The 13,480-nt window shown below is 41.4% G+C and overlaps 1 protein-coding gene and 1 non-coding gene across 2 annotated transcripts; one reads left to right on the top strand and one right to left on the bottom strand.

Annotated features, from left to right (window-relative positions):
- Positions 1-1,013: 1,013 nt before the first annotated feature.
- On the bottom strand, positions 1,014-13,057 carry rpgra (retinitis pigmentosa GTPase regulator a). Its single transcript, XM_053440329.1, has 13 exons — positions 13,027-13,057; positions 12,130-12,255; positions 11,913-12,005; positions 11,527-11,589; positions 11,285-11,443; positions 11,042-11,191; positions 10,516-10,674; positions 9,778-9,933; positions 9,130-9,254; positions 8,704-8,901; positions 7,651-8,089; positions 7,462-7,544; positions 1,014-3,810 (listed from the first exon to the last, which is right to left on the bottom strand). Exons 1-13 carry the CDS (start codon positions 13,055-13,057, stop codon positions 1,453-1,455), a joined length of 4,140 nt encoding a protein of 1,379 aa, XP_053296304.1. The 3' UTR covers positions 1,014-1,452.
- Positions 10,220-10,291, top strand: trnad-guc (transfer RNA aspartic acid (anticodon GUC)). Its single transcript has one exon. It is a non-coding gene; the product is annotated as a tRNA-Asp (tRNA).
- Positions 13,058-13,480: the final 423 nt, after the last annotated feature.

The following is a 13,480-nucleotide window of genomic DNA, read 5'->3' as shown; positions in this document are numbered from 1 at the left end:
ACCTTTTCTCCTCCATGTTTGCAGATGGGACCTACAGCAAACTAAAAAGTCAAATATACGTCAAATAAATTTGAGGCTTTTCAATTTCTATCTCCTCTCATCGTCAGGGACAAGTTGAAGTAAAACATTGGAAAGATATTTCTGATTTAATTCCTTATTTTGCCACTTGCTGATGCAGATGTGAAGATTTTACAGTAAATCTAGTTGGATCCAATATTTTTTAACCAAAGTGGATTGATACTGGCTCAACATGTTTATAGCAGACAGCTGATTATTCTTCTGTTTCATAAGAGCTGCTCATGTAAACAAACATTCACAGCGGAATGTTTTAGAGAAACTTCAGCGCTGGTGAAAGAATAATCAGTGTTTAATTTCCTCTACCACAAGCATGAAGTCGGCTTATAGAGTGTGTGTGAGGGTCTGTGTGTGTGTGTGTGTGTGGGTGTGTGTGCGTGTGCGTTTGGAGGCGAGTCCACAAAGGTGTTGAAGCGTTCCGTGTCTTGACTGGAAACAGGAAAAGGAGGCGTGCAGGACGATCCCCTGAGCTGTAATTACACGAGGGTTCGGCCAACGGTTAACGCCTGCATGAGCCTCAACCTGGCTCTTAGATCAGGGGAAGAAAGAGATAAAGACTGAACAGACTCCATCTTTGCTCACCTGGCTCTGAGGGATTGGTCTGACAACTTTAATGTGGTGTTACAGGCAATGATTTGGGATTGAGGCCGTCTCTGGGCTTTATCTTGTTGTGTCTAACGGTTGTTTACACAGAGTTAAACTGAGCGGGTGCTCTCACTGGGTATATTTTGAAGAATCTTTTAAGGTTTAAGTATTTGAATTTATGTTTTTAACGCCAATGTACACACAGTATGCACTTTAGTTCAACCATAATTATACAAAATCCAGGCAGAAAGAAGGATACAAATATGATCAGGAAGTACAAAACAATGTATATATACAATTTAATAAGTAAAACAAATCATATCCAATTATATACAGAGAACCAAAATGTTAATTTAACTTGTTTAATCAATCATTTCTTTATTTTAAACCAAAGTTATATTTCTAAAGGATGTTCTGTGATAGTCTGTATTTTTCTGTATTTTTCTTACAGTCAACAAATTCCTTGAAATGACTAAAACCAGCATTAAATTGCCTTGGCAAAAAGTACTGCAGATGTTTCCAGAGCCTGATAAATGATTATAATTATTATTATTTATCTTTAACTAAATCCACTGCTGACTGCACAATCTTTTTTTGACACCTATGAAATATATATTTTTGGAAATTTACAAATATATCTCTACAGCTAACAAATATCTATATGTATAATAATCAAAAAATATATTTTTACAGAAAAAAACGTTTTACTCATGTACCAAAAAATAAAACTTTCTCCGGCTCTAAATACCACTTGAATACCTTTTGCCTGTTCAGGAGCATTGAGCCTAGCCTTCACTGCAGGTCCAGATACTGCGGTAGAACATTGTTCCAGAACTGCTTCTCCTCTGGGTTCTTCTCTCCTGCAGGTCTCTGCCTCGTCCTCGGAGCTGGTTCTGGTTTTTCTCTTTGCTGCTTCTCTTTTCTGTCGGGAAGCAACTTCTGCGTGTCCTGTGTTTTTGTTTGGGTCTTTTTCGTTTCTTCTTCTTCTTCTTCTTCTTCTTCTTCTTCTTCTTCTTCTTTTTCTTCTTTTTCTTCTTCTTCTTCTTCTTCTTCTTCTTCTTTTTCTTCTTCTTCTTCTTCTTCTTCTTCTTCTTCTTCTTCTTCTTCTTCTTCTTCTTCTTCTTCTTCCTCTTCTTCTTCCGATTCTTCTCCTTCCTCCTCCTCTTCCTCCTCCTCACTCTCATTTTCTTCCTCGGCCACCTTTGAAACCTCTCCTCTTTCCCGACCCCCTTCTCCTTTCTCCTCTTCTCCTTCCTCTTCCTCTTCCTCATCTTCTCCTTCCTCCCCCTCTTCCTCCTCCTCACTTTCATTTTCTTCCTCAGCAACCTTTGCAACCTTTCCTCTTTCCCGACCCTCTTCTCCTTCCTCCTCTTCTTCCTCCTCCTCACTCTCATGTTCTTCCTTGGCAACCTTTGCAACCTCCCCTAATTTAAGACCCTCTTCTCCTTCCCCCTCTTCTTCCTCCTCTTCTCCTTCCTCCTCCTCTTCCTCTTCTTCACTCTCATGTTCTTCTTTGGCCACTTTTGCGAAATTTCCTCTTTCCTGACCCTTTTCTCCTTCCTCCTCTTCTTCTTCCTCCTCTTCTTCCTCCTCCTCACTCTCATGTCCGTCCTCAGCCACCTTTGCAACCTTTCCTCTATCCCAACCCTCTTCTTCTTCCTCCTTTTCTTCCTCACCCGCTTCTTCTCCCCCTTCATCCTCAATCTTTTGTTTACCTTGTTCCTGTCTCAGATTTGTGGGTCTTGTCTCTGTCAGTTTAACCATTGTTTCATTCTCTTCTTCGTCATCATCTTCTTCCTCATCCCCTTCCTCACCCCCACCACTTCCCCCCTCATCTGACAACTCCTCTTCCTCACACGCCTCATCTTCTTTTTCACTTTTTTCATCTTGCTCCTCCTCCTCTTCATCACTCTCGTTATCCTTCTCTTCCTCCTCTTCAATCTCAACACTCACTTCATCCTGGTTCTCATCATCTTTCCTATCTCCTATGCTCTCATCTGACTCTTCATCTTCTGAGTCTTTCTCCTCATCCTCACTTTCTGTGGAATCTTGATCATCTTTTTGCTCCTCAGTTTCACCCTCTTCGTCCTCTTCACTCTTGCTGTCAATTGTGCTCACCGACTCTTCACCACTTTCCTCTTCTTCGTCCTCACTCACCTCACTTTCATCCTCTTCCCCTTCTTCTTCATTGGAGTGTTCACTTCCCCCCTCCTCCTCTTCAACTGCGTCAGACTCACTTCCACCTTCACCCATCGCTTCACTGCTTTCTTCCTCTTCTCCTTCTTCCTCCTCTTCAATCTCCATACTATTGTTCATCTCAGTCCCTTTATCCTTTTCCTCACTGCTAGAGTTTGTTTCCTCCTCACCCTCTTCTTCCTCCGATTCATCATCTCCCTCTTGCTCCCCCTCTCCAGAAACACTCTCTTCTTCATCCTTTTTGTTACAGCTACTATTTCCTCTATCCTCCTCCTCTTCTTCCTCTTTGTCATCCACATTGCTTACACTCTGTCCCTCTTCTTCCTCATCTTCAGTTTCTCCCTTTTTATTCTCATCATCTTCTCCTACGTCTTCTCTGGAGACCTTTGAGGTTTTCTGATCTTCATCCTCCTGCTCTTCGTGGTCTTGCTGGAAAGTTTTCAAGTTGTGTACATCTGTTTGCGAACAGTCTTCAACCCCTGTCTGCTTGGTCGTGTTACTTTTCACAGCCTCATGTTCAGACTGATCACGATCATCGCAGTCATCTTCTTGAACTCTATTCCGAGACTCTAACGGGACACTGACTTGAGCGTGTTTCTTTGCGTTCTCTTCTTCTTGATTTGACGATTCTGCAGAGGTGAATGTCGAGGCGAACGAAGGCTGCCTAATCGCACTTTGCTTTGTGAACTTTTTCCCTCGACCGGATGCTTTGGACGGTGTTGAGACGGCTGTGTCCACCGGTACACTTGTCACTGCCTCAGCGAGGACCTCCACAGCTGCACCTACCATCCCATCAGCGGGAAGAACAGCGACTGCGTCACTGAGAATTTGTGCCCATCTTGGTTTATCCTCCTTAGCTTCCTTGTTTTCACTCTGTGAAACGAGCAGATCTCTATCAGCAGGTTCAAAGGCCTCCAGGAATTTGGCACCGCTGATAGAAACCTCCTCTGTTCTCTGAGGGGTTTGTGAGGAAAGTGTGTTGCCCACCACAGGTGTAGGTGTATCCTGCTGTGGAGATACAGTCTTATTTCTCCTAAGCGTGGCCCCTTTATTATCCTTAGTGCCTGCCTCACCTTTATCCTTGATCTCCTCTCCTTTTTCCCACAAAGGCTTTTCCTGTGCTATCTTTTCATCAGGTAACTTCTGCTCGTCTGCAGGTTTACCTTTCATTTTCTGATCCGTGCTATTGACAGATTTATCTGCACCGTGTTCTTCACTTCTACTTTGAACTGCATTATTTTCCACATGTTGACTTTTGACTGGTGTGGATTTGAGCTGTTGTTGCTTCTCTTTGACTTTCACAGGTGTCGACGTCACACTCAGGGCTTTCTCAGGGATGGTGACAGGTGTATTTCCTTTTTTCACCGATGACAGCTTTTTACTTTGACCTTTCCCTGCTGCAGATTTAACCTTGTGCACATCTCTCGCTGGGGCCCGTTTGACGTCTGTTCTTTTCATCTGGATTGGTGCACGTTTGACGTCTTCCTCTGCAGCATTTCCCTTGAAAGTTGAACTTCCTCTTTGAAAAGACATGCTGTTTGTTTCATTTCCTTCTGTGACCTTGATAACAGGAGATGTCTTGTCCAAAGCTGACAAGTTAGATTCCTCTCGGTTTGCTGTCCGTATCAATTCTATCACATCCTCTTGGTTCACGTGGACTTCTTGCAAATCTGTAATTTTCCTTCCACTTTCCTTCATTGCAGCTGCTTTCTGACCTGCTTTAGCCAAGTGAATAGATTGTGGAGCTTTTTCATTTAACTCTGATGGTTTATTCCTACTGTGTTTTGTGGATTTAACATGGTAGAGCTCCTTTTGTGCCTTTTTCTCATCTTGATTTGGGATTTTATGGGGCTGCTTAGTGATGTTCTCTTTTCCTTTGGATGTAACATTGTTGTTATTTTTCTTTGTTGTAGATGCTCCTTTCTTTAAAGAGCTGCAGCCTTTCAGGAGCTCGGCGGGGAAGGCCCCGTGAGAAGTTTTTTCTATTTTCCCTCCGGACTGGAGCTGCTCAGTAAACGCAGCATCGTCTTTTGTTGTTCTTCTGAGAGCTTGGCCCTTTTTCTTTTCCTGAAATAAATCAAAGAGAAAGCAGCGATTTGTTTGAATGTGAAATTTAAAATAAAACAGGCAGAAAAAGGTCATATGCTGAGTTAAAAAAAAGCAACAGACCTGCAATCAATGTGACTGTACATGTATAATTATGACATTTTACTGCCAAATTTCATCTGACTGTATAATTTCAGATGTGGCTGTTATTCATTAACAATATTTACAATAGATATTTTAAATATAACAGTGTATATACATCATCATGTCAGCAACAACACAAAAAATACACTATTTAGTATATTTTGAGATTAACTGTACAATTACATTTCTGCACAGTATGATTTTTAACAAAAAATTATAAAGGAAGTGTTATACAATTTCAAAGGGAAATCGTGGCATGTTATGTTGTTTAGATAGATTGAAATTATAATTCCAAGAATATCACAGAACATATGTTGATTACGGGCAAACATAACAAATCAGTCATCAACAAATCTGTCGTTGGTGTGGGCGTGAGAGAAAACCATGGTGACGGTGGAGAAAAAGAAGAGTTATCCTTAATTTTTATTTTACAGTGGAGATCAACAGATGGCGGTTAACTTGGGGTCAGTGAGATGATGTTTAATTGGTCGCAGAATTATCTTTTGTACCTCTCTAGATTATTTCTTTGTCACACATCAAGCCCTACACAACAGAGCAAAGGAGAGGTACAGCCAATGGAGTACTACTGCATATAATATTGAGTTTCTTGTATTTCAGAATTTCAAATGGATGCAACTTTATATATACTACACTTCACTACATTTCTTAGGGTAATATCCACTTAAGATGCCACAAAATGTTTTGACCTTTTAAGTGACTTGCATATTACATTCTAACATTCACAACATAGGTTTTTTAAATATGATGCAATTCTTAGTGCACAAAACCTAAATTGAATCACTTAAAGACCTAAACTGAGTCCATAATATTTTAATGTAATAAAAAATACCATACACTTTGTTTCACTTGTTTTTAAATGTTTCTAATCAATATTCTTAATAGTAATGTGTCAAATGACAATGTGGAATCAATGTGACAATGTAAAAGGAGTCACTCACAGTAAAACATTTAGCTGGATTATCAATAAGTATCAGCTGAACCTCCAGCATGGCCAGATTGATGGAGCCTTTGTATCTGCAGTCTATGGAGCTGGCAGAATGCCTCAGTATCTCTGATAACTCAGCTTACCTCTGATAAGCTGAGTTATCAGAGTCACTGTGTCATTTTCAGCCACAACAGGAAGCTGAAAAAGCTCCAAAAAAAAACCTGTGCACTAAATACTGAGCACCACACAGATAAAGGTACAGACTGTCTGGTGAATAAAGTGGAAAATAGCAATGAAAGAGACAAGTAGTTCCCTCAGTGGCTGGTGGAGACCAAAAACGGAGATGATAGAGATTAAAATATTAGACTTACAGTCTTTGTATAGTCAGAAACATGACTCGATGTGATGATAACTACTAAATGTGTAAATAAGGAATTATTTGATGATAAATTCCTCATGGTTGGTGGCTGTGGCTGAGGCTGAGGGGCTAGAGCGGTCCTCTTCTAACCAGAAGGTTGGTGGTTTGATCCCTGTCTTCCCCAGTCTTGGGCAAGATACTGAATCCCACATTACTGATCATAGATGTGTGAATGCTGTCAGATTTGCAGAACTCAATTAGGAAAAGGAAATGCCAACATGTGAGTCACTTTTTCATTTTAGTAACTTAATTCTATTGTTTTATCATCTTGTTAAGCACTTTGGAACTTTGTAAAAAAAACGTGCTACACAAATAAAGTGTATTATCATTATTTTTGTTGTTATTATTCATGAGTATGAGTTGTAAAAAATACCTCTGTACTTCTAAAAACTACAGCCAGGAGAGGAAGGAGTTACTGAGCACCACATGTTCATACATTACTCCACAGCTTGCTTCAACCCTGGCAATGGAAACGCTGATGAGATGTGGCAAAGCTCCTGCCAACTCTTCCAAAGCATTGTGTGGGTGTATGTATGTAAGTGTGTGTTTGTGTGTGTATATGTATGTGTGTGTGTGTGTGTGTGTGTGTCTGCGTGTGTGTGTGTGTGTTTGTGTGTATGTGTGTGTGTGTTTGTGTGTAGCCCAACAACATTTGTTTATTAGTAGAATAAGTCCAAACTAAAGAGCAAATTAATGTGAAATATTGAGACACTAAAACACACAAACACACAGGCTGCAGACACACACATACACACACACACACACACACACACATTGCTGGGCTAAGCACATTTCTTGGAAAACTAAGTGAGTGTTCAACATTGCCTCTTCCTGCCCTGGAGTGCACACAACCTCAACCACAGCCAAGGAGCCTACAGGGGAAAATAACGTCCAGCTATGAACAATGTGCTACACGCACCCATTATGAACTCCACTTTCACTCTGGTTCAACTCTCGTAACTGCAATATTCATTCTGCCTGTGCAATCCAATGTGTTAAGGGCGATGCATTCCACTGTATATATTCGTATCTACTTCTCTCTCGCTCTCACCATATCTGGCAAAATGTCAGAGTCGACTCCTCTTCTGTTCTGCAAATCTTCATTGATCACAAGTCTCTGAACATTTTCTCCCTCTGAAACAGAAGACAAGAGTGTGTTTAACATGTGTAACATCTAATATTTATTCATGGTTTACATGGATCTGCAACAACCACTGTTAAAATGACAGGTTTAATATACCTGTCGGTGATGAGGTGAGGCCTTCTCTCTCTCTGAGACCTGTAGTGTGTGATGACATTCTGCCATTTAAGGCCTTTTTTGCCCCCGACACGTTCGGGTTACGTTTAGTTACAGACTTTGGCGACAGTATGGAAGAGGGAAAGTCTCCGGGTTCAGATGTAGAGGAGGAGACTCTATGGGATTTACTCTGAAGTGATGATTGAGAATATAAGCTTGATGGCTTGGAGGATACAGATTCTGACAGAGGTGCGGGTGAGAGTGGTGGGCTTGGTGGTGTGTCCGACAGGGGTTTGGGGGGTGATGAAGGGGTGGTCACGTCCTTTGAACGTGTCGTGCGGGTTAAGACGTTTCTGGATGTTTGCCACGAGGTGTTGAGGAAGTCGGAGTTCAAACGCGGGAGGTTCTGGAACATTTCTCCAAACAGATCCACTGAGCTCTCCTGAAACACAAGAGGAGGTAAACAGCTAAATAATCATTACTGAGCTAAAGGTTTATGTCACATCTAATGAGCTCCTCCAACAGTTAGCTAGTGGCACTACAGCAGAGGCATATGCTATTGCAACACTGCCCCCTACTGGATTTAAACAATGATTACAATTATCTGAAACTAAAACCCCAAAAATATATATCTCTAGGATTTGAGCAGGAGACTGTTACAGACGTTTTAATACCACATGGAAACCAGTTAAATATCTCTTTCATCATCATACCCGCCAAATTATGATGGGAAACCACTAAGGCATAAATTATGTTCAGTACTACCCAGCAGTAATAGTAACATTTATTTCCAATGTTTTAAATGAAAGGGACCTGGACACAGTTAAATGGTTATGAATGCATTGATAGATTTTTTTAGCTTGTATGTTTTAATCCTGCGTTTTTTTTCAAAAACCTCTCATTCAAAAAACATGACAGTCAAAACTGCACTTCCATGGATTCTCACGGAAACATCCACAAAGATTGGTGTCAATCGAATGACGAGTTGTTGAGAAAATTATAATAGAGACGGACAGTTCCGTCAATTTATAATTAGAATTAGAAGTAGGTTCTCACTTTCTCTCTGTGGCGAGCTCGAGCAGCGAGGGCAGACTTTGGGACCAGTGGAGTTGGATCCGTCAAAGTGTCGAACTGGAGCATTTCTAAACGCAACAAGTTGTCATCGATGGTGACATCCGTCTCTGGGACCCCCTCCTGGCTCTGTGGTGGTCTGGGTGCAGCCAGTACCAGCATGTGGTTACAACCGCAGGACACCTGAATGTAGGAAAACACATGGCGTTTATAACTGTGTGCTGTATGATTCCTCAAATCGGCCTCAACAACCACTTAGACTGATTTACTCTCAGACACAAAGGATATACCACCTAGGAGATAGACAACAGTTACACAGCGATTCAAGCTGCAGAGCTTCGGGGTTATTGTTTTGCTAAAATACAGTCGACAGGCACACACTTGGAGCTACAGATGAAACGATCCACTTACTAACTGAACGTTGTATTTCAGAAAACGTCTACAAAGTGTTGGGCTGAACTGGTTTGTGAAGTTCTCCTCCCCTGAGCCCAGTTTTCCATGACGACTGTCACCAAATGTATAGAGCAGCCCGTTCTCTGCAGAGGAGGGGAAATAGCATGAAATCAGATTTAAAGGTTGTGTTATAATCCTGTAACTGTGGTTGTAATGAAATAATACGTGGATTCATCCATTTGTCAACAAACTCAAAATTAACAAAACATGTAGAAGAGTGATTATTTCTCAGGCAAAAATGTCCCACTGTTTCTCAGAAGGCTACGACAGATATAAAGGCCCCCCGTAATTGAAGAAAATGCATCTCCATTACCCCCTGGTGGCTGCAGTAAAGGCCACAAATTCCTGACTCCTCCATGTTAGTGGATGGGACGTGGATCATTTTTTATTTTCCTAAAAGATGGTTTCTGTCATTTTAGGTTTGATTTCAGGATAAACAGTTGAAACTGAATCAGTTTCCCCATCCACATAAAAAAATACATTATTTCGAAGCCTTGAATAAAATGTACAGTATTCAAAACATTCATGAACAACCTTGTGAACAACCCCAAAGCTGAACAGGCTTTACTGTTTTACATGCTATTATGATGACAAGAGAAATCTTACCAGTGATCACAGCAGTGTGGTTCTCTCCACAGGAGACATGTCTGATGCTGTTGTTAGAAAAGTGCTCCAGTGGTTTTGGCATATCGACCTCAAACAGAAACGTTCCATGGCCCAGCTGACCGTACTGACCCCTGCCGAAGGTGTACACGTGCCCCTCTGACAGAGACACAGACAAACAGGCCATACTGGTTATATACAGTTAACACCAGTGACTGTAATTATTAGAAAATATAATCGTTATATTTTTTTTATGACTTTAGTGTTTCCATTACATGATACTTGTACTCCACTATATTTCAAAAGAAGTATAGTTGTTTTTACATCATTACATTTATCTGAGTGATTGAGTTACTTCCTCGTTTAGATGAAATGTCGTTGACAGTTCCGCTTCTGTTGACAACACGCTGGAATAAATAGACTATATACTGGCCAATTCACTAACTCCTCGTTAGTATAGTGGATAGTATCCCCGCCTGTCACGCGGGAGACCGGGGTTCAATTCCCCGACGGGGAGGTAAAAACTTTTTGTCCGATTTTGATAAAAATGTACTGATAATGTGATTTTTCTTGACTAAATCCTTCAAAACAAACAAATGAAGTATTTTTTACACTTGCATCATTAATTTCACCACAATCAGTAAAGGATCTGAAGTCTTGCACCTATGATTACATGGAGGTCAAATATTTGTGTGTTTAGTTCAAACTGAGAAAATAAATAATAATGTCTGTAACACCTACCAGTGAGTACTGCAGTGTGCTCCCCTCCACAGGACACCTGGATGACACGACCCAGAATCCCTTGCACCCTCTGGGGGACTCTGTGATTGGCGAGCTGCTCTGTCTCGAGACCAAGACGTCCATTCATACTTTCACCAAACGTGTAAAGACCTCCAGCCACTGCAAACCAACACAATAATCCCAACACGAGGAATCATGTTTAAGACATCTGAATGTACAATATTGATGTAGGATCACTTTTAATGGGACTTTTTTCTATAAATAATTTATTGATCCCTAAAGTGGCAAACGCAAAAGCACATAAGTAAATAATTAAAGGAAAAATACTTGTTAAAAAAAGAGTTGCAGTACACAATGCGACCCAGCTACAGATTGATCTTCCAGTATTATTGTAGAAAACTTATATTAACTTTTAAGATAAACTGCCTGTCAAAATGTATTTTTGCTAATCATGTGCTACAGAGGTTGTTTGACAGAATAAAAAGATTGAGTCTTGTGCTGTGTTTGTGTTGTGTTTGTGTTGTACCTGTGACAAATGCTGAGTGGTGGTATCCACAGGAGACCCACACTACCGCCTCTCCAACATCCACCTCTCTGGGTTCTGCTGCTGATCCCTCGTCCCCTAAACCAAGCTGACCCACGGAGTTGTCTCCCCACATGAACAGCCTCCCGTCCTCTGCTAACACACAGAAACAGTAGTACAACAACGACACACACACTCATACAGTTTGGGTGAGGTGCAGCAGTTAATTCTCACGGGTGTTTTAACCTGTTAAGGCCGCTGAGGTGCTGCACCCTGCAGAGAGCATCCTGACTGGTGCATCGTCACAGAAAGGAGGCAGCAGGGTGAAGGACGTTGTGTTGATGCAGTGACCCAAACCGAGCTGTCCCTCGTGGTTACTGCCAGCACCGTACACACAACCCTGCCCTGGAAACATGCACGACCTTGTTCAACAGGAGAACCACCACTGAGCACAAACTATTCACCGAAATGGTCATTATTGATCTTACATGTGCAGACAATTGTGTGATCTCTCCCACAAGCTACAAGCTTCACCGTCTCAGACTTAAAGGCTAAAAAAGAGAAACATAGCCGTTGTTAATACAATCAATGGAATTTGTTAGTCAGATGACAAAATTAATCAAAAACAATATTAATTTATTGCTGCAAACATACTTCTGAGCCAGGATACCAAATATTGTTTGATTTCAACAAGTCAGTTGTGACGTTTTGCCAATTTCCTTTGTCATAAGTGAGTGTAAACTGCATATTGTTGGCTTTCGGACTGTAAAGTGATTCCGAGGTGTCACCTAGGGCCTTTTCGCTGTAAATTAAGAAATTAATAAGGAAATAAAACAGCTTATTATAGCTACAGTCTGAATGTGAAGTGAGGTACCTTTCACAGAGGCAGGTTTACTGGCTGCACGTTTAAATCCCAGTCCCAGTTGGCCGCAGGTGTTGGCACCAAACATGAGGATCCTCCCATTGTCTGCATAACCACAACAGATGTGAAAGTTTGACTTGGCTGCAGAAAATGACTTTTTGTCCATAAGTGTGCAAGGTTAGTATTCATTAAAAAAAAAATATATATATATATATATATATATATGTACCTGTGATGACAGCAGTGTGCGCCCCACCACAGGATATATGCACTGGATGGTCGTTCTTCAACCAGAATTTACTGGGTACATTGTCTGCAAAGCTGCTCTTTCCAAATGTGAAGATGGCTCCTGTTTCTTCAGGAAACAGAATAAAAGTTTGAAAAAAAATCTTGTCTTGTTCTATCTACCCCCACGCACACACACACACACACACACACACACACACACTCACACACACACATGCAGTATCTATACTGAGCAACGCACATCATTTCTGCACTGCACAGAGCTGACCTCTCTGTTCTGCTGACGAATGTGAGGTTCAACACAGGACCTGAAGGCAGCACTGTCTGACTGACTTCTCTCTAACTTAAAACAGGACCTGAAGGCTGCACTGTCTGACTGACTGCTCTCTAACTTAACACAGGACCTGAAGGCAGCACTGTCTGACTGACTGCTCTCTAACTTAACACAGTACCTGAAGGCAGCCCTGTCTGACTGACTGCTCTCTAACTTAACACGGGACCTGAAGGCAGCCCTGTCTGACTGACTGCTCTCTAACTTAACACAGTACCTGAAGTCAGCACTGTCTGACTGACTGCTCTCTATACACAGTACCTGAAGGCAGCACTGTCTGACTGACTGCTCTCACACAGTACCTGAAGGCAGCACTGTCTGACTGACTGCTCTCTAACTTAACACGGGACCTGAAGGCAGCACTGTCTGACTGAATGCTCTCTAACACCGGCTAAATCCCGGCCAAGCCTGCTGTCACATCTCATCTCTTTAAGAGGCAGCCTGACAGGAATAGCAACAGGTTTTTACAACACACACATACATTAGCAGTATTCAAAGGTAAATAGGACCTTACAGAGATGAGACTGTATGTGTAGAGAACAGGCTCACCGGGTATGTCTGCATCAGTCTGTCCGGTCATCTCCTCCACTGCCCCCCCTCACATGTCACATGTAGCTCTGTGCTCAGACCGGCAGATGAAGGAGAGGTCAGGGAGGGGAGGACCAGGAAGATCATCCTGGTTTTAACCAGGGATCAAGTCATGGGCAATGATAGTTTTGATTATATAAAGAGCAGACTAGTATTTTGTATTTGGTGTGGAGTGAAATAAAAAAGATCTACATAAAGATTTTCTGACACATTAGTTCCCATGAAATCCAGGATATCAGATGGATGCATATTTTTAATCCTCATTAAGACATGGCTCAAAATGCTTTATGAGAATCAGTAGATGTTTAAAATGGAAAGAGAAACCTTTCAGAAAAAGGGATAACATTTGTTAACAGGATTTATAAGTAAGTACAAGACAAAGAGATTACATATTTTGATTCTAAGAACATAAAAT

The sequence above is a fragment of the Pleuronectes platessa genome, chromosome 14 (genome assembly GCF_947347685.1).
Source record: "Pleuronectes platessa chromosome 14, fPlePla1.1, whole genome shotgun sequence".
Classification (NCBI taxonomy): Eukaryota; Metazoa; Chordata; class Actinopteri; order Pleuronectiformes; family Pleuronectidae; genus Pleuronectes; species Pleuronectes platessa.
The sequence above is the reverse complement of the archived record's forward strand: the minus strand, read 5'-3'. Positions and strand labels throughout refer to the sequence as shown.